Genomic DNA, 22,591 nt, shown 5'->3' on the forward strand with positions numbered 1-22,591 from the left:
CCCACTTTGTAATTGCTGTTTTCCCAATAGCACTGTGTTGCATCTTTTTCAATTCTCATCATTTTTACTCTTATTTGTTATTTGTTTTTAAATATTCACTATGCACATTTCATGGAGATTTCGAAATGTCTGGCATATTTGTGCTGATAATTCTGAAAGTAGTCTAAGCCAAATAAAATTGTATTTATTAGTTATTTTGTTCCACACCGATCTACGTTATACTAATGTAAAATAATAAACATATTAAAAATAAAAAATAATTAACTCGAGCCACTTTCATAATCACTGGCATATTACACACGTGATATGCATATTTAGATATCCGTTAAATATGAAATATTGAATGCAACAGAACTCTTAATAAATAATAATTATTCGGTAAAATCAATATTGTGATAATATATTTTCGTATAATTTTGTAAGCATTACTTTAAATAAATGTATAATACTATAAATCATTATCTAAGGTTTTAAGCACAGGTATGCAGTACCTAAGTTTATTAATACATTGATTGCCACATCATCTACATATGGAGGACAGAACTTTCCACTAAGAAGCTAAAAAATTAATTTTTAATGTGAGATGTCAAAAATATGTATAAGATTTATGAATTAATAGCAGTTTTTATACTGAATTTCGAGAAAGAAAGACGGAAGTTGCTATTTTTATAAGTGTTACAAATTCCACATTTCCTTTATGTTACTAGCGAAAAAAATAAAAATATTTACTGATTATATTTATTGTTTCCTGGTATATATTTACTAATAATACTATTATGTATTTCGTTGAAAATTTAAGTTTGTAACTGACAATACTTCTTAAATAAACTTATGAATAATTGTCTATTTTCTTTTATGAAATTTTTATCGATCAGTTAACTATAAAAAAAAAGTTTTATTATATTCTTTAATAAAACTCGTGTATATCTACATAGTTAGCAATTTAATCTTGTTGTCATAGACAGTTTACAGTTAAACGGTGTACAGTTATTTTGTCCTACTTATGTTACAATAGAGTTTCTGGGATGATAATTAACTTTTTTTCAAAGGAAATAGGAAAATTTTCTAATTTCAAATAGTAAACGGTACATCCTCTAACCCGAATCAAATTGTCATTTCAGTATATTTTAATCGTTAAATATTATATTACGGAACAAGATACATTTCTCTTCGATATCTCGTTCACTTACTTTCTGTATATATCGTACCCCTTATTTAACGTTCATATTCCTCAAATATGAAAAATATCTAGAAAACACAATTTAAAAAAAAAACTGACTTTTAGACAAAAGATTTAAAAAATGTATTATACTGTGTAATCATAAGATTTTAGTTCTTAACTAAATAAATCTTATTTTATAATAAAAATTTATCCAAGCTTTACAAATTCTTATACGTTATTTCGTTATTTATTTCTATATTTCTGAAAGAATGAACGTTGACCAGTCGATAATCAGTATATTTGTATTGAAAAATTAATTACGCAGCTTTGATTGGTACGCGATATTGATATTATAATCTAATTAAAAGATATTGAAAAAAAGATGTAACATGTACAATAACAAATCAAGGACGCGTAACTATTAAAAATTTATTCGTTTTAATGGGATGGTCAGAATTTTATCCAATTTCATTCAGGAAGTCTGGAACTTCCGAGCGTGTCTAACGAGAGGCTTGCACTGATTTGTCTTTTTTCTCGCAAATCGCGGACGCAGAACATTTAATTACAAATTTCTACCTTTGTGAAATTATTTAAGCCTTCGCGGCCCGGATTCTTGCTGATGATACTGTATCACTGTGTCATCTGACCCCCTAATGAAGCTAATTACAATGGTAACGAAACGTTTCTTTTCTTTGCGCTTGCAATTAGATCTCAAACTTATATTTCGTCACACAATTCAATTCATGCGAAAAGCATTATTGTACAATATTAGATGTTATATTTACGTTATTAATAATTTTATTTTTATGATTATACAAATAATAGGCATTTCTATCGAGCATAGAAAAAATGATTTATGTTAACTGATACTTCCAAACGACAGTTACAACAATAAGTATATCTATGCACTATGTAAATTTTATGTAATACACAAATGTACTGTAATTTATAAAATAGTACTGCAAGCATGTTGCCAAAATTGTTTTACATGTTTTATAAACAATGTGCAATATGTATTAGTTACTACATTTGTAAAAATTACTTTGGAACGACCGTTATATTATATGTATATATTTGACTTTATCGGGAACAAAAAATTATTTCACCGTAACCTAAATGCATTTAGCACCGTCGTTAGGCAAATTGTAACTGATAGAGAGTAAAGAAGAACGAACCGAGAAAAAGAGAAGGAATGAGAGAGTTCGTTGGCCGTCAAAGGAAAGTCAGAAGCATGACTGTACCGTGCCTGTGATCGTGATCTGGATCGTAACCGTGATCGTAACTCATAACCATGACTAACTTGCGTTTACATAACATCCTAGAAAATTGTGTTACGCACGTATAATATTGGGATTATATATAATTAATATATATTGCACTATATAGTATGTGTAAAGCGTAAAATCTACATATTATTTCAGCGAATTTAAGTTAAATTAATTTTTAAAATAATATTTATCCTTGTTACATTGAATCTGATTTTTAGGAAAAATTGTAGACGCATAGCAAAAAAAAATAGTGAACACTAACTGCAACAGCTATAAATGCAGAATAATGCAAAACAGTTTGCAGAAAAGTTTATTCATAGATTGAAGAAAATAAGATGTAGCCACTATTGTGGATGGGTACACTGCGAGTTGAACGGTAATTGAACAGGAAGGTAACTACATTCAGCAATCTGGGCATTTAGTACCGTTTAACTAGTGCTTTACTCAATAATATGATTGAAAGATATTTTATTATTTTAAATAATAATGTAGGTGACAGCTGTATGGAAGCCCGAATAACATATTTCGCAAATTGTACCGAAATTACTAATGAGTGGCTTTAACGTTATCTCTACTCAGGTTTTATGTATATCTATTGTAAACAAAAGGTGTTTTTTAGTTAAGGTGACAGTATTCATGACATTCTACATTTTTAATAATGGTTACGAGTATAATTTTGCAATAAATTTGCTAATTGTCTTAAATACTGCGAATAGAGATGATTTCTTTTAACACGATTCCCTCACCAAAGATATCTGATTATATTTGCCTCTTTGAAACAAACTATCTTTTTCTTTGACTTATTTTCGTATTTTCAAAAAAAAGATGGAGATGTTCGGAATGTTCACGTTACAGGGAACACCCTGTATATGCCGAGAATGGAACGCGAAAGGATTTCAAGCAGCTTGTGCAAAGGCCGCAAATAATATAAAGGAGATTCAAATTTCATCCAGATAGCAAAATCTATAAACAATAAAGACTAGTACGTCATGAGAGGATCTCCATTGTAGTCCGGGAATCTATTGTAATTGATAACATCAAGTTTTATATGCCCTATTGTCGGGTCATTTACTTATTGTTAAAGACATTCAAGATATCATTGCTCTTTGTGTTCTGTTAATTAGTCTATTATCATAAGCTTTCAAAAGTCCATCGATATATCGATACATCGATGTTCACTGATACGTTTAACATAAAATTGCGTATTATAAAAATCCAATAAAACATTAAATGTGCAAATAAAACCATAACAAGTAATAAATATTTGCAATTCCACCATTCACAAAAAATGTTATAAAATGCAATGATTCGTATAAACTTAATTTCATTTATTCTTCTAACCAAATTCTCGCGCGAACATATTCATGCATGTGCATTCACACAACACTCAACAAATCCCTAGAATTACAATGCCTACTAGCGCTCCCTACTAAACTTGAGGTAACTAGTGTAACTACACGTTGCTTTACGCAGTACATAAATTTCCGGTTCAACTATGTAGATATAGTTCGTGCGTGTGTAGATATATACCATACCATAAATAACTAATCGAAATAATTTATTTCGGATTGGTAATTTCATTAATGAATCATTCTATTATTTCTTTGCTTTAAATTTGTGAAAACATTAACCATTAAAATGATGGAACAAAGTTCTATTTCGAGAAATTATTACAACTTTTTTTATACACAGTACTTACACAGTCATACATAATCATTATTTACGTTGAATACATTTCTTAAACTGTTGTTTGCAACTGATGTTATTGTCGGTAACTTTAGTCTAACTATAATGTAGGTAGTTAACATTGAACAATTTTTTATTATTGCTTCAGTGAAGTACTTAGAATGGGGTTCTGCATTATTGCTATTGCGATCTTTTAAGTTTACTACTAATAAATTCTGATTTATCAATAATTTTTGTATAAAACTTATAAAAAACTAATCAAGAAATTTGGTTAATAAGAATTTTCCACCATAGAGGCAAACTTTTATTGCTTTTTCGTATAATAATTCATTAAATGATAATTAAAAACTATAAAATGTTATACTTCCATCAAAAAGTGTATCTTGCATTTGTGACAATTATTGTTTTCACAGCAAGTGTAATAATTTACCAGGTATATATTATAGCATAAAATATATAACAGTTGTATAATAATATACATAAATAGTTGCACTGTAGTAAAAAATATTACTTAAGAATAATTTGGTTGTAAATAATGGCTAATAAATTAGCTAATTGAATGGATTAAATGTAGAATACAAAAAAAAATTTTTGTACAATTCTAATATAAAATGGAATATTTTATTTTATTTAATTTTTAATTTCATTTTGCTAAAACATAGAAATTACTAAATAAATATTATTATTATTAGTGGTGATAATTTTATTTCGTTTAAAAAATGAAATTATTATTGAATAATTTTTAAATTTTGCAAAAATATCTATTATAATGAATATTTAATATATAAATATTGTTCATATGATTACAATACTCAAAACTAAATTTTAAAAACTTAAACTATTACTGATAGTTTTTAAGACTAAAGCAATTTACAGATAAGTTTACTTGAATTCAACAATGGACAGCATTATTTGGGTATGTAATATGTATTGAATTTGCAAATTTGTAAATATTTGTATTATGTAAATGCATAAAACTAAAAAGAATACTAACAATTATTTGTTGATATTCTTTTTAGGCGAAGTACCTATAATTTTATGGTGGACACCATTTGGAAGTGATGGATTACATAGAAATTGTGAAAATTATTCATGTTATTTTACAAGCAATCGAACTTTCCAATATCATCATAAGATAAGCGTAATGTTATAAATCTCTTTATATTATTTAAATTTGAAAACTTGTGAAAAACATTAAATAAGTAAATTATTTTAGTATATTTTATAATTCAGAAATTGTTTGTGTCTTTCTGAAATAAAACAATCGAATTATTATGAAAAATATAATTGTATCTTTTTTTTCCTTTTTTTTTAGAGTTTTCTTTTTTATGGTACTAATTTTCAAATTAATGATTTACCAAAATGGAAATTGGACAGAGTTCCATGGGGCTTGATTCATGAAGAATCACCTAGAAACAACCCTATTCTTGTTCAACAAGAAACTCTCAATCTTTTTTCATACTCCTCAACATTTAGCAGATTTAGTGATGTACCTCTTACTTTGATCGATTTACCTGGAGTTACAGAGTTATTAGGTAGATACAATTAACTACCTTAAATATATTAAAATTATTGTTAAGAACAATTTTCTTTTCCCTCTTATAGTACATTCCCTATTATTACTACATATAACTATACCCCACAAATTACAAATTGCTTAAGAATTAGAAAATAATTATGTTTCTGCAATGTTTTATTTTTTTTTCAAATCATAATTTCATTGTTTAGAAACTGATATTTTATATCAATCTTTCAGGCAGAAAGTATTTTGTACCAACTAGAGAAAAAACTAAACTAATGCATACACGAAATCTTGCACCTCTGCTTTATATACAATCTGACTGTGATACTGCAAGTAACAGAGATATCTATGTAGCAGAATTAATGAAGTACATAAGAGTAGATTCATATGGTACATGTTTAAATAATGCTCAGTTTGACAAAAGGTAAACTCTACAGATTTAAAAAGAAAAACAGTCTAATTGTATTCAATATATTAACTTTGTAAATAATATAATTATGATATAGATTAAAGGAAAATTATCTCGAAATATTAAACAGCGACGATTTTCTCTCTTTCATTGGCAATTATAAGTTTACTATCGCGTTTGAGAACGCAGTCTGTCAGGATTATATTACCGAAAAATTATGGAGACCCCTTATTGTTGGATCTGTACCTGTGTATTATGGATCACCATCATTCAAAGTACTACAAATTGAATCACAATTATATTTTCATAGTCTCTGTTCTATTTATAATAAATTCGATCATAAGTAATTTCCGACTTTAAATCGAAATATATTTCTACATTTTTTGCATTTATAAAATACGTTTTAGTAGAATGTTTGAAATATCATGAAATATTTGAAATTGTAAAATATCGTAATAGTATGAAAAAATATTTATCAAACGTTGGGACGGTATATTTATTCTAGCATATCAAAGTATGTTTATTGATAGTGTAGCTATTACTTATGACTCAATTAAATATTTTTGAAATAATTTATAAGGCATATAATATTCATATTTTCCATTATTAAGGAATCAATCGAAATTTTTTATTTTAAATAATTGAACATTTGGGCTGTGCAATTGAAATACATACTAAATTATATTCAATTTTTATTTCGAGTTATTATAAACCTTATAAAGCAATCACTATTTTTTTGTACTTGTTAAGTTCTAAAAAATAGTTTTTTCTTTCGATATTTCTTCGTATCGTCAACAGCACCGAATATATTTAATATAGCCACCCTGTATTATACTACTATTCATATTAAAACACTTCATATGAAAAAATTTTTATTGAATCAATAATGACGGAAATAGTTGAATTATATGATTAATACAGGGTGTTCGGCCACCCCTGGGAAAAAATTTTAATGGGAGATTCTACAGGCTAAAATAAGACGAAAATTAAGAAAACCAATTTGTTGATGGAGGCTCCGTTAAAAAGTTATTAACAATTAAATTCAAAAATTTCTAATCGTTCTGGAAAAATTATTTTTGGTTGCAGAGGTCAATTATAAGCATTTTTGGTGAATAGACATATCCCTGAAATCCTACCCACTTTCGAGAAAAAAAATTGGGTAGGTGTTGAAATTTTTTGGTAGAAAAAAAATTTTTCAAATCGTTTTAAAAAAATTATTTTCGGTTGCAAGAGTCGATCGCAATCATTTTTGGTCATTACACATACCCCCGAAATCCTACCCACTTTCGAGAAAAAAATTCTTTACCGAAAATCCAATGTGAGGCCAGAAATGCTTCCCTGAAATTTCATGCAAATCTTTAAAACGTCATAATTTCTGAACGGATTGAACGATTTTAATGTTTAAAAAAGCAAACTACGTGTATTTTGGTGGAGAATATGTACAAATCGCAAAAATATCCGAAAAGTTGATTCTTGACCCTGCAAAATAAGAAAAAGCCCATAAAAATGGTCCAATTTTCAAACAGCCATAACTCCTACAATAGTGAATATATTTCAATGAAACTTTTTTCTGAAGTAGAGCTCATGGGTACCTACAAAAAAAGTATTACACAACTTTTCTGTAGGGTGTCAAATAAAATTACTAAAAATCAAAAACGAAGTTTTAAGAAAAATCGACAGGGGGTAGGTGCCTAAATTTTTCGGCGAAAAAAAAAATTTCAAATCGTTCTAAAAAAAATATTTTTGGCTGTAGGGGTCAATTACAATCATTTTTGGTGAAGAATCATATCCCCGAAATCCTATTCATTTCGTAGAAAAAAATTCGAGAAAATATGAAATTCTTCAACAAAATTAAAAAATTTCAAATCGTTCTGAAAAAATTATTTTCGGTTGCAGAAGTCAATTACAATCATTTTTTGTGAATAGACATACCCTCGAATTCCTAACCATTTTCGAGAAAAAAATTCAGTACGGGCGGAACTTTAAACGTTAATAACTTTTTAACGAAATCTCCATCAACAAATTAGTATTCTTGATTTTCGTCTTATTTTGGCCTCTAGAATCTCCCATTAAAATTTTTTCCAGGGGTGGCGAAACACCCTGTATAATGCCTCGTATAACGTCCTTGATCGTAACCACATTAAGATATTTCACAAGGGATTCAGTATTCGAGTAATTAACAGTCGTTATTTATCTTAGATTTACTCATATGCATAAATTAGGAAACAGAATTTAAGTAATTTGACTTTCTTTCAGGATTGGCTACCAAATAATATTTCTGCCATTTCAGTACTTGATTTTAAAGACCCGCAAAATCTAGCTACTTTTTTACATAATCTTTCTAAAAACGATACTGAGTATGATAAATATTTATCACATAAGTTGTTTGACAATTATGAAATAGAAAACCAAAGATTAAGGAAAGCATTAGAAAATCGAAAATGGTTTCAAAATGAATTTGGAAACTATCTAGAAGAATTTGAATGTTTCGTTTGTAAAGATATACAGAAAGCTAACAGACGAAAAAAAAGAATCGATACGTCACATTACGATTGTCCACTGCCCAGAAACCCTATAACAACCAAGATCGATTATCATAATTGGTGGACAAAACAATGGATTCTAGACAAATCTGATGCAAATATATTGAGTTATTACTCAAAAAATAATCTTACAATGAATGTAAAAAATTTTGATATAGATAAAACGAGACTATACAATCAAAACTTGGATTAAACTGCCAAAACGTTTTTAAACAATTAGTATTCTCATAAGCAGAAACTCGGATGTATTCAGAGAAACAATAAGGCTCCAAAAATAAAACTATTCTGGTCCCACATATGAATTAAAGGATAGTAAATTTCTTAATATATGACATATTTTTATAATATTAATCAGTCTCTTGATAACATTCGAAAGGTTTTAAAACTTTTAGTTTTACTTCAATTTATATTTTTTAATTAAACGTTTATTAAACATTTATTGTGTTATAAAAAAAAACTATACAAAAAAACGAGTACAACAAAATAATTTATTTTATAAGTATTATTTACCTTCTACTGCGTTTGTACAAAATTGTATATTTTACTTCGACAGTTTTACCGCTTTATTTTTATTTTAGGACAAAAATGTTGTATATAATAACTACTTAATAAAATTGGAATAATAGTTATAGCCATGTAAGTGTCTTATTTTAGAATTTCACTTACTCAATTTATCAGAAAAGAAGATGAAATTCAGTTCACGGTCATATTTTGTAAAATTGGAGTAGGTACCCCCATCAAGTCACAAAGGTGATTTCTTATTGGTCGAAGTTCAGATACTGATCGTTCCCAATCAGTGACATTTAATTCAGTTAAAATTTTAACTAAGTCTTGTTCAGGAAGATCGATTTCTTCCCCATAAAGAGTTAAAGCTTCGTATGTTTTCGTTGCTGCTACTTTTCGTATACACTTATATTTATGGCAAAGAAAAATACTCAATTGACAAAACGCTCGCTTTGCAACTGGACCCCGTACCTAAAAATAATTGTCATCGTAAAATTGTTATCACTATTTTATCCTAAACGTAACAATATAAAAATACCTGCAAGAGCTGACAGAAGACGTTTATACTGATGATTAATAACTTGGTGTTACTTGTATTTTTTATTTCCTGTTTAAGTAACATTAAAATTTTTTCCGAAATGCCGTTCTTAGAATCATCGAGAACAATTTGAATACATCCAGAACTAAGCAAGCGATCCAAAAATGCTAACATCGATGTAATCATTCTTTCGTTTTTGTGACTTTCCTCAAAAATATTCAAAATTTTGTAACATAAATTCGTAAGACCTTGTTCGTCTATTTTTTGTAAATAAGAAAATAAAGAAACGCTAGAATGTTTAACCTACAACAAAGATCGAACGAAAAATTCCAACGAAAAATTTAATTATCCTTACACCTATTAGTAATATTTACCAGAGATTCGCTTAAACCACCGACGCTGAATATAATTCCCCGTAAAAGGTTCATTGTATAAGGAGGATAAGATAACATTTTAATAAATCGTGGAAAAGTAATGGATTCCATTCGCCATTCTATATTTTCTTTACACTCGTCGTAAGGGAAGATACTTTTTAATTCAGCAAGATATGGAATGTTTGGTAGCGGGGGATCATTATGAATGAGAGTGCTGAAGACAGTTCCTGCTTGCGCTCGGATTCCGTCGATTCTTTCTACAGCTTGTTGTGCAATTCCTCCTATTATATTTGTCATTAACTCTTCGTTCAATACGGTCGTCAATTTCGCTTGAAACACTAAATTTGTTAACATCTAAAATTATTTTAAGGATCACATTTAAATGGTGTACTACTAAACACGATTATATCATAAAGAAATCATGTTTACATGTAAACCAGTCATTGCTGCTTCCCGCACCCATGCTCCTATATCTCCACGACTATCTACTGTATATTCTTTCAATGACAGTAAATAACAATTATACAAATCGTGCACAAATACTTCCCATTTATCTAAAAATTAAAAAGAAAGTTATTCGATTGATCATTAGATGAACAAGATTCAATCGTTTGTTCACTTGAATGCTATGTATTTTATTATATTTTGCTTCTAAATAAAATTCAATTATTCTTTAATGTATGTACAAAGTAATTTGTATTTATCTTAAAAAACATTATTTTGAATAATTATTTTCTTAAATTTGAATTCCACAATTTTTCATTTTTAAACAAGTAACGTCAAATTAATGGCAATTATTTTGAGTGTCTATCACGAATGAAAAAATGTTTAAAAATCACTTTAGTTAGCATTGTATAATATTCATTACAATGAAAAATAAGAAACTGTATTTAACAAAAATGTAAATCTCCAACAAAAAATCTATTGTAGTCTCTTGCTTCTTACAAAGGATAGAATTTTATAGTTAGATAAAGTTTTGTAAAATTTAATTTTTTCGCGTTTTTTTTCATTACTTTTATGTCATATATCTACTATTAAAGTGTATAGTACTCCACATAATTACTAACTTTAAACGATTATGTATAAATATTACTGTCAAGTTAGAAGGGTTACAATGTTGTGTTAGAAAATTAATGGAATATAAGTTTGAATGTTTTAAATAAAAACACACCTGCTTCTTTCACTCCCAAAGTTTGACATACCATTATTAATGCATGAATAGCTTCTTTCCTACTCTCTGCCCATTTCAGAGTATTTTCTGATATTTCAGTACATTTAATGAGAGCCTTTATCACATCTGTTACTCTTTCACAAATTATAAATAAAGGAAAGTATCCTACAGAAATAATTGATAATTAGTATATAATGACAATTATTAAATTTGAGCAAGAATCTAATATTCTAAAAGTTTCGCGGCTCGAAGCAGCAGCAAGGAATGATCCACAACTCGGAAATTTAAAATATTTTTTATTGAATAACTATCGTCATTTTAAAGCACCGAAAAAGTTATTTTAATATTTGTAAATGTGATGTAACAAAAACTAGTATTTAATAATTTTCTATACAAATTCACGAACCCACACAAATCTATCTGTGATCCCTGTGGGATCCGTGGATCACTGATTTAAATAAAAAAGAATCACAATTTTCGACTGACTTTGTAAAAATTGCTGAACTGGCAAGCGGTTAAATAAAAAATAGTCGAATATATAAGGATTAATTTTCATCTTTTAAAATATAATATACACCTATCTATTCCCAAAATATCAGAATTTTTTAAATTTTCGGGCTGGAGATCGTCCATTGAAAGTCGTTTATTATTTTCTACGGATCATTCTTAAACAACGCTGGGCGTATGTTGTGTTTATATTTTGCGATAATTATTATTTTGTTTCTCATAGATTAGCTATGTTATAAAAAATATGCTGACACTCTCATTCTTCCAATAAAAAATATTCAATGTTCGATTGTTGTAATTGAAAACGATACCCGAAAGGGAGTATATCCAGCATTGCATTTTGCTGAATTTTAAATTTGCAAAAATGGCGACAGATCCGAAACGATTTATTAAAGAAACTTATAAAATAGATTGTATAAGTGTATAAGTGGGAGAATATGATAAAAGCAGCAATTATTACAATTTTTTAAAAGTTATAATCGCATTAATTTTATAAAAGCTTAAAAATAAAAATATCTGCAGAAGTTAACAAACGACCCAATGCAATTAATGCAACAGAATGCTATGTAATTTTCAAAAACTAAAATAGGGGGATTTACAGCACATAAAAACATTCTTATTTTACCTATGGCTTGTGCAAAACCTATTCGAACGAGTTGATTACTCGATTGCAAATTATCAAGATAACGATTAATAACGATCTTATGATAATCGCCATCTATGTTAGCATAGTATTTTAAAAAAAATTCTGTGTGTGCCTCTGCTGCTTTTGTTCTTACTACAGACACTTCGTGTGCCAAACATTCTTCTAAGAGATTTTGCCAGTCATCTGGAAAAGTTACATTTACTTGCTTTTGTTTTAACTTTACTTTTTTTATATTTTAAATTTTCGCAGTATGAATTATACTAGGTTGTGTATTAAGGCCATTCGCATTGATGACTTTCACTTTTTCATTATTGAAAGCAAAAATATGTGAAAGAGATAACAAAAATTTATGATACTTATGACGATAATGCTATCAACGAACGTACTATTCGAAAGTGGATTTAAAAATAAAGATCTTGAACTTGGATAATCAAAAACGAAGTAGCAGGGCATCGACGATTAACGTAGATGAAATTGCGAATTTTATCTAATATTTTTAACACTATTTTTATCAAAGATATCAATTATATCTTTTAAAATTTTAATTTGAAATTATTTTCCACGTTTAATTATTTTTCTTCAATTGGGGAATCAATATCCTTCGAAAATTGACTTCTATTTAGTACCTAATAACGTCGTATTCAATTTTAGATTGCATATAATTAATATAAACACGTTTATTGCGTGTTTGTAAGTGTACAATTTTGCATAGTACAATTAGGGAAATTTTTTCAATCGGTTGTAAACTAACACACGGCGAAAATTATTGTAATTTGACAGGGACGTTTTGCTCTATGCAGCATACTTCCCTCTGATTTTTATGTATTTCATTCGTTACAAAATTCTTTCCAAGAAAAATTATTTAAAAACACGGAAGAATTTTTTAATAAAAAACAGAAAAAAAATGAAGAGTTCTACATTAAAGAAATATTCAAATTACCCGTAAAATGGTTAAAGGTCATACCGCAAACTAACGAATATATCATTAATTAATTGAGTTCTATAAAAAAATTGGCAGTATTTTCCTACGGAAAATCGTGGATGGACTTAGTACACAACATTTCTTGTATTTCCCATTGTTTCGTAATTATTTCAAGCATAAATTCATTAATATCCTGTACAGTGAATGTACGAATAATATTAACTTACATATAATTTCTATGGAAACTGGAAAATGAACAATGGAGCATTTTTTTATTAATACTGCGCAAGCTTGCTTCATTAATTCTCCTCCTAGACCTTTGAACTGCCCCCTTTTCCGAAAAGTATTCACTATATTTCCTATTCTTTCCATGGCCGTTGGTTGGAGTATATTTTCAATTTTTTCGTTATAACTGTTGTGTAATGCTTCTAAAATTTCTGCAATTGCTACTACCGCGCCATGTCTAATGTTCAAATCCATAGAATTCAACATATCTAATAACTGTGGTAAAACTGTGTCCTTAATATAATTTGGAGCAGCCGATGTTAGATTAAAGAGCGTTTTAGCCGAAAGTTCTCTGATTGCTGTATCCCAATGCGTAACTTTTCGTGCAACCACATGGTCAATAAGAGGTTTCCTATACTCGTCATACTGAGCAATTTGTGCGCTGATTTTTAAGTACGAATGATTTCTAACGCCAACTTCAAAATAATCGGCAATAGTTAATATCTCTATTCCGTGTGGAAAATTTCCTTGCCTACCGACGTTTTCTTGAAACGCCGCCGAAGCAGCTCTTCTACAATTAATCTCTCTATCAAAGCAAGCAACAACCAACAACATAGCTGCAATTTCTTTTACATACGGTTGAAAAATATCGGGATCGTACGCTCTTGGAAATGACCAACAAATATAACACGCAGCATCTCTAATTAAATAACCAATCGATCCGTACGCTCTTGGTTCATCAAATACTAAAGCCTGAAGAACTACTGGTATTACGTCGGGTAAACGATGAGGCAACAAGAGCCCACGTCTACCTAATTCTGCTAACGCCAAACAACCACCATGCCAAGCAGAATCTGATTCCCGACCAGAAAAAAGATTCAGCACAAATCCTACTACATCATCTGCTAGTTCCATTGGTAGTCTTGCTGTTATTCTTCCGAACCCTTTCGCGGCAGACCATCGTATTGTAATTGCTTTATCTCTAAGACCTTGTATAAGTTGCTCAATAATATCCTCTATCGCTAATGGAATATCCTGATCATCATTATTAGTTGAAACCTCTTTAGACTTTTCCAAATTTTTCACAGCATTAATATGCTTATCGTTAAGCAATAAACATATAGATCTATTCATTCTTTGATATCTCCACGATGCCAGTTTCGTTCCTAATAACACTAATCCAATTCTTTGTACAATTTTTATCCCAAATTTCCTGATAAGATCAGCAGGATTATTATTTAAACGAAACTGTAAAACTTTATCCAAAATCACTTGAGTGTGTGGTTTAACGTCTTCCCTTGCAGTATGTTTTAATATTGCAGCTATAACCGCTAGAGGACCATGCCTCAAAGGATCGTTTTCCACACATTTTAAACACCACATTATCATTTCTTTCAAATATAATTTTTTAACGTCCGATCTTGTTAAGAAATTGGCAATTAAAAATACTGCAGCTACGGCGCAAGCATCTTTTGATAAACAAAATAATTTGCATATTTTTAAAATTCTGACTATTATTGACTGTTCAGAATTAACATCTGTGATTTCTAAACGCGAAAGTGGAAATGGTATTTTCGATATTATAGAAAGCCAAATTAAAAGTACATATCTAGTCTCCCATGTCTCCACGTCATTCGGATCTTGTTTTTCCAACATTCGCAAAACAGGAAGGAGATCTGCTACCTACATCAAATTACAAATATGTACTTGAAAATTGAAATGTTCGATAGAATATGAAAATATTTAATGCACTCATATACCTCATGTGGTAAATACGTAACGATGTTCTTGTACGTTTTGACAGACATAACGATAAAAATGTATTTGAAAGCATTATGTTGCATACTTTCTGTAGAATTTTCATCTTTAATAATACAAATCAATGGCTGCAGAATATCATCCAAGTAAGGATCCAACAATTGTCTTTGATCTTGATATTGTGACAGAATGAAATTAAATCGATCCCGATTTTTCTCAATAAGGCTCGACGAAAGATCAACTTTTTTCAGTTCCGCAATCAGAGAAGTCACTTCATCAATTTCCTTAAAAGCACTGAATCCACAACCAATTACTTCTGGATCCGGATAATCATTCAACACCATTTTCTTCCTCTTAACCTTTCACCGTTATTCACAAAAACTGATGTCTTTAATTAAAATACATTTATAAGTAACTAAGTTTACCTACAAAACCACGAAAACATTAAGAACAAATTTTTTGATAGTTCGCGACAAAACGATGACAAATAATAGCGCGTGCGCATCGACGCAACAAAGTTTTCAATTATAGTCCGTATATTTCATTAAAGATTCGTTTTCACGTAACACTAGAATTTGTGAAAATAACGAAACTGGGGAAATTATAACGCCTTTATCCCACTAATCTCTTGTTATGATTTTCATTTCTCGTCTTTATTATAAAATATATTACGACTAGGTACCTATATGTATATCCTCGACCTTGTTTCTGTATAAAGATAGCTAGATTAAAAGGCGCAACCAGATTCATACTTGATTCTGGAGGAAAAACGAAATCGGAGAACATTTCACGTAGTTGCAATATTGTTTTATTGTAAAATCAATGATATTCAAATCCATGTAATTATGCAATCAATGCAAAACAAATTTATTGCTGTGAAAGTAAGGCTTGAGAACTGGTATAATATAGGTTTAGGTTTTTCAAACACTTATGAAGAATTTATATTCCGAATAACTGTTATAAAGAACTTAAATTTTGGTCAATATCGGTTTGAATTAAAGTTTTTGCATCAGCTCTTTTATAGGTTCGAAATTTACATATTATAATACAAAAAAAATGTTTATTGCTTACTGTTTTCGGTGGCCAGATCAGATTTCATTAGATTTTTCGAAGTATTCGTAAAGTAAAACTAAACGAAAATTATATTAAAGTAATTTTGTAACGTAATAAATTTTCGTTAAAATAAAGATTCGTTTATGCAATTCGTAATATTATATTTACAAATACAACGTAATACTATAGAAAGTTATCATTTATTTTTTTTAAAATAACTGACTGTATATTTTTGAAACTCTTGTAATAAAGAAAAATGTCATAGGGCAAAGTTAAATAGTTTAGAAGAAACCATATTTTAATATTAGTTTTATATATTCTTTTGCATTCGTCGTCGTAAGGAGGTGCACTAAATTTCATAGTAATTTTATTAAATATTATCTCATAAACATCTCAAAAAATTAGAGAGACAATACTAAGATTTCTCTTAGCAGATTGCAAAATAGCAAAGGACTCGTTGATTTATATTGACATTAGGTAGTGATCCTGAAAAAAAGGTCTCATATTTTCGGTAATACCCTGTATAATTACATAATTTTACACTACTACTTTTTTTAGATTTACATTCTATAATTCTGATATATTATATAAGACTTATAATTTGATCAATAATATATCGAAAGTATTAAATAATTATTTAAATTTATATCATAAATTATTTTGAATAGTATAATTGTGAATTCATGTTTTGCAACTATCTAGCTACATAATATAAAACGTATTTAATGAATACAAAGTACATATTACAATTAAGTACAGCAATGACCACATATAATTTTTTGATTTTTATACACATTTACTAATAAACCAATACTAATAAACACGAATATGTACCTCCCTCATTTATGTATATCTTGGTTTAAATGTATTTCTCAATTTTTCCAATTAATACACAACACACATGCACGCACTTTCTTTCACACACACATACACTCGCTCACTCACACTTTACACTGTGCTTCAGAATTTGTAGTAAATGCAACATTTTGTATTCAATTTTAGCAGTTTTTCTTATTTTAAATATTTCCGAAGATATACATATTATTAAAAATAACATGTGTGATCAATTCATTAGTAGATATGTGCATACATCAATTGGTAAGTTTTTGCATTCATTGGATATTATTACCTTGTTTCTAAAATTATGTATCATTTCTGATTTCAACAATTATTACATAATATAAAACAAAGAAAAAATGAAAATTTGTTTAAAATAAAATATTTGTCAAATAATGTACAAAATTTGATATTTTTTAATACTTTTTTTTTATATATTTACAAGATATTTACAACATTGCACTTCAAACATTGAATCAATTTCAATACACAAGTTTTATCGTAATGCGTGGGACCCACTCCAGCTGTGGATCAGAGACACAGAAATAATAAAAATGTTTATATAAACACGTGCTCTATTTAATTGTTTTATATCATTAAACTACCACCGAACGATGTTCCACATGTTACGATCTTGAACTGAATATCGGGATCAATAAAAAATTTGTGAAATTTTTGTTTACACAATTTTAGAAATAAGATAATCACATGAATAATTTAAGGTTGTTACATTTCATAATTTTCCATAGGATTTCAGATTTCATTAAATATGTAACAAATACATACAGTGAAACTTCCGTATCCGCGGGTGTTCGGTTCGAAGTAACTGTATATACATATATGTATATTATATACCTATATTGAGGTTCCATTTATAAAATACAATAAGGCAACTAATAATGATAATAATCAATAATAACATATAACAATTACATGAATAATACAAGTGATATACATGTATGTATAATAGTATTTGAATGCAGGCTCTCTTTAAAAAGTCTACAAAGACTGAAGGATGTCTTTAAGAATGGTCTCTTTGATTATTTATGTAGTTTTAATACTTCGTTTAATGAAAATATCGTATTCGATACTTTTATTCTTTAAGAATTGTGTAATTTGGAATATTTCGTAAAATTTTTTTAACATCCACCCGGTTTTTTTTTTGTTAAACAAATTACGGTTACGGAAATCACAAATATGAAGGTTTTACTGTAATTAGAAAAGACTAAAGGGACAAATTTTATTCTACTATACGAAACATTAGTTATTAATACACAATAAAGAATATCAAATAAACTTGTACTCTTAAAATCATTAACTAAGCAAATCTAGTATATCTTGTGAAGGTAAGTTTTCAACCTTCTGACTCGCATTAGAATTTAAATTGGAATTGAATTCCAATTGATTAGTTGAAAAGTTTCCTTGATTCATAGGATAATTGATATTATTTTGAGGTATAGTCGTATTTAATGTTGATTGATTAGGAAGCCAAGTATTAGTATTCCAAGTTGAATTTGCATTCATTCCTTGTGGATTGCAATATTGTTGAGGATTTGAATTCGAAGGTATCCAAGAATGATTGGATTTCGAACTTGATACTGAAAGATTTAATTGATTTAAATTTGATTGTAATAAAGTATCAGTTAAATCTTTTATTTGAGGTTTTGCACGTTGTTGAATAGTTGTTGGCATTAATGGTTGTTGAGATTGCAATCTTTGATATATCTCTTGTTGTTGAATTAATCTGTAAATTATACAATTTAAAGACCCTTGACAAATTAAGGTAGAAGATCATGTTTAAATTGTACTTTATAGCAGAGATTGAATCGATATTACAAGTATCGATAAAATACCGGTAAATATTCTATAGGAAAGAAGAAGGAACCATGAATTAAATTTAAAGAAATACGAAAAACATGGTTTTAAAAATACTAAAGTAATATTATTAATGCCCGAATCTCAGTGCTAAATTGGGTGGTAAGATCGAATCTTTTCGCGATTGTATTGTGTACACCGTGTTATAAAATGAAAAAGAATAATAAAATAGGTCGATTTCGCAAGAAGTAGACGAACTAAAAACATCGTCGTTTAATTTGCCGTCCAATCAATTATATTTATTATTTTAATTTGTTACTGATTCAATCTCGGATCATATATCTATTACAGTAATATCGGTATATATTTTAGTATTTTTACCAATATAATACCGATACCTCTAAGTACACCAGTATTCAGACTCTGCTTTACAATGCTTAAAATATATTACTAAACATTAAACAGCAACAATTTTTACTAACCGAAACTTATCTTCCATTGTCAATCCATTCTCAATCTGTACAGGCTTTACATTTGTGTTTGTATTTGGAGCAGGAATTGTGGGAATAACATTAGCAGTATCGGTAGTTAAGTTCATTTTTTTATAAATATTAGAAGTTTGCGAAAGTTCTTCGTCGAGCTGTTGAGTTTCACGACGCATTGCATCTAATTGTTTCAAAGCTTCTTTGTGTTCTGTTGTTACACTAGTTATCATTTCAATCACAAGATTTGAAAGAATTTCGTATTGCGATAGACTAAAATTTTGTTCGACGCACAACGGTAATAAAAATGGTAAAATCTTTGTTGCTAATATTTCTTTACTTGCTCCTAATTTACTGTGACTTAGTAATATTCGATAAATACCTAATAGAAAAATAAATAACATCACTACTGTAAATTCATTATTTTTATTTCTAATTCTTTGCTGCTATACAAGACGCGGCCGAATAACGTATGCATTTGAGCGGAAAGCGATTCTTTATGAAAAAATAAGAAGAAAAAGAAGACAATTTTTCATTTTTGAACGACGTATAATATATATCGTGTTTCTAAACAATATTTACGCAATGTTTATGAATTACTAGATTCCACAAAGAACAAAATGATGAATTTTGTTAACTACTTTAATTTTTAATTAATTACAAAATTATTGAAACTATCCAATTACGGATGCATGAACTCTAGGTAACGTTTTTTCTCTTTTTGAGGTTTCAAATGTATAATTATACAATAAAATTTTTCTTTAATATAACTCCACAAATAAAAATCGAGAAGAGTAAAATCTGATGATCTCCACAACCAATTCAATATTAATAATTTTTATTCAAAACTTTCTTAATACTTCGGTGAAGTACCGTGAAGTACACTTTGTCATTGCGTTGGAAAATGATTTGTTTTCGAATAAACTACGGCACGACATTCAATAATGTTGATTTTCCTCGTAAAAATGTAAATAAAACTCTCTTTTTATTTTCTCATAAGGAATCATCTCCCGCCCGTTTGTACATATTATTCGGCCGCACCCTGTATAAATAGTTTACTATATGATAATACCTATAATGGCTATAAGAATTGCTGGTTCACCAGAGTGTGGAATTTCTTGTAGAAAAGGTAATACTTGATCAAGAACCAACCATCGATCAAAATTAGGTAACAATCTTGCAAGACACAATAAACAATTGACTCTGACTCCAAGACTTTTACTGCTACTTCCTTTTCCTTGTAAACAAATCTTTTTCATTCTAGGTAAAATTGCATTTTTAATCACCGGCCCATCAATCATTGTTATGATATTAGGTAATGCAGACAAACACAACTCTTGTAATTGTTCCCATTCCGATTCTAAAGCACGTAATAACATTGGAACTATGTCTGTCTTTATTACCTCTGTAGTACATAATTTCAATAGTAAATCGACATGTTGCATTAATACGAGATTAATTTGTGGCGGATCGTCTAACGTCAAAACGGTTTTAATATTTGGTAGTATGTATTGTCTAAATTCTTCTACAGAACTGGTCTCCATTGCATATAATATACTTGGTAAAATGAAAGGAATCATTGGCGGATTAATCAATTCCTTGTATAAACATGGAAGGACCCTATGCAGTGTAACTCTGTGTGGTAGTTGCTTTAAAAGCTGCGGTAGCCCTTTGTAAAATTGCGATTTTTGTAAATTGTCCCATTGAAAAATCTTATCTAAATAATTTAAAGTTTTCACTCCTATATCTGTGAAATATTCGATCTTAACAAATTGATGAGCATCCGGTCTTAATTTAGGATCATGATTCAACATTAATTTCACAGTATTTTTGAGAGTTTCTGGAATTGGAAGAAGTTTAGAAACTACTATCGAACCAGTGAAGTTCTCTAGGAAATTTTTGCACTTCCAAAAGTCATTGTTAGACTCGTGAAGAGGTTCATTTGTTGGAGAATATAAAACATATGCCAACATTCCGAAAGAGAAAATATCACTGGCTGTGCTAATATTATTTTGTAGAATACATTCTGGCGCTTGGTAATTCAAATTTGGATGTACAGCAGATGAATTCGACATATCATATTCTACGTACGACCATACAGGTTGGTTACCTTCCATACTTTGGTTCAAAGCACAAAAATCAAATCCAAAAATTTTCCAAGCTCCGTGACTATTAACAACGATAGATTCTGGACATAAATTTCTGTGGATTAATTTAACATCTCCATGCAGAAATGCAAAGCCTTCTCCGAGCTGCCATAGCCCATATTTAATTTCAACCTCATGCAGTTTGTATTCTTTTAAATCTGATGGCAAAGGTTGTGGTAGATTATCATGGTTTCCTAAAATATTAGCTAGACTAGCTAACACAGGTTCGGTCGCAAATGCCAAACTATCTCTTGATTCCTCTAAAGAATGTTGTACTGTTAAAATTTGCGGATGACGTAATTTGGTTAATTGCGCAACACCTCTTTTCAGAGTTTCTAAAATGACTTCTTTTTCATTCTTTGATAACTTGTCAAGGATGCGTTTCTCAAACACAAATATTGCTGCCTCTTGTTTTGTAGATTTTTTGTAACCGCTATAAATTTTCCAAAGCAATGATGGTCCTGCACTTGCTATGTGTGCAGTTACTTCAAATTCTCTGGTAACTGGATTACCCGGAAGGACGTTTGACAATTGAGATAAACCGTAAGCAGTGTTTTGAACGGTATTGGAAATTGTATTGCTAACAGTATTTCGTAATTTTGTTAACACATCCATTATGATTTATGATTTATTTTCGCTGTTCATTTAGTTATCGATATTATTAATAGAGTCAATAAGTTCACTGATAATATGGTTATCTTTAATAATTACACATTTAATATATCATATTTTTATAAATTTTGCCACTACAATTCAATTTAATTAAATAAACTTTTATTGTGGTTAACGATTTATTAATTTTTGATTTTTTTTCGACATTTAGACAATTATTATATATCGACATGCACTATACATTACCGTGCAAAAAGTCAATTTTATGCACATTTAATAATACTATGTAATAATTTCACTGTACAATGAATAATAATCATTAATAGCAATATTTTTAAATTGAACGAAATATGAAAACTTCCACACATAAAATTCAGCCACAAACGCAATAGAATATAAGAAGGACTTAC

The 22,591-nt window shown here is 28.9% G+C and overlaps 4 protein-coding genes across 5 annotated transcripts in view; 1 reads left to right on the top strand and 3 right to left on the bottom strand.

Annotated features, from left to right (window-relative positions):
- Singed (fascin domain-containing protein singed) overlaps positions 1-22,591 on the bottom strand; it is a 36,186-nt gene that overhangs the window by 13,508 nt on the left and 87 nt on the right. The gene's annotated exons all lie outside the window — the stretch shown is intronic.
- On the bottom strand, positions 30-15,871 carry Tbcd (tubulin folding cofactor D). Of its 2 annotated transcripts, XM_076781788.1 has the most exons (9): positions 15,238-15,871; positions 13,480-15,160; positions 12,310-12,513; positions 11,178-11,342; positions 10,436-10,560; positions 10,007-10,360; positions 9,633-9,935; positions 9,257-9,565; positions 30-163 (listed from the first exon to the last, which is right to left on the bottom strand). In XM_076781788.1, the coding sequence occupies exons 1-8, from the start codon at positions 15,577-15,579 to the stop codon at positions 9,284-9,286; spliced, it is 3,456 nt and encodes a 1,151-aa protein (XP_076637903.1). In that variant the 5' UTR covers positions 15,580-15,871; the 3' UTR covers positions 30-163; positions 9,257-9,283. The 2 variants fall into 2 exon arrangements, with proteins under 2 accessions (XP_076637903.1, XP_076637894.1); XM_076781779.1 differs by lacking the exon at positions 30-163 and having other exon boundaries at positions 9,065-9,565.
- Positions 3,890-8,812, top strand: Fuctb (alpha-(1,3)-fucosyltransferase 10). The gene is made up of 7 exons (XM_076781941.1): positions 3,890-4,549; positions 4,993-5,032; positions 5,136-5,257; positions 5,432-5,651; positions 5,873-6,062; positions 6,145-6,322; positions 8,304-8,812. Exons 1-7 carry the CDS (start codon positions 4,451-4,453, stop codon positions 8,781-8,783), a joined length of 1,329 nt encoding a protein of 442 aa, XP_076638056.1. The 5' UTR covers positions 3,890-4,450; the 3' UTR covers positions 8,784-8,812.
- LOC143351433 (SCY1-like protein 2) lies at positions 17,620-22,553 on the bottom strand. The gene is made up of 3 exons (XM_076782910.1): positions 20,495-22,553; positions 19,423-19,804; positions 17,620-18,869 (listed from the first exon to the last, which is right to left on the bottom strand). The coding sequence occupies exons 1-3, from the start codon at positions 22,182-22,184 to the stop codon at positions 18,440-18,442; spliced, it is 2,502 nt and encodes an 833-aa protein (XP_076639025.1). The 5' UTR covers positions 22,185-22,553; the 3' UTR covers positions 17,620-18,439.

The sequence above is a fragment of the Colletes latitarsis genome, chromosome 2 (genome assembly GCF_051014445.1).
Source record: "Colletes latitarsis isolate SP2378_abdomen chromosome 2, iyColLati1, whole genome shotgun sequence".
NCBI lineage: Eukaryota > Metazoa > Arthropoda > Insecta > Hymenoptera > Colletidae > Colletes > Colletes latitarsis.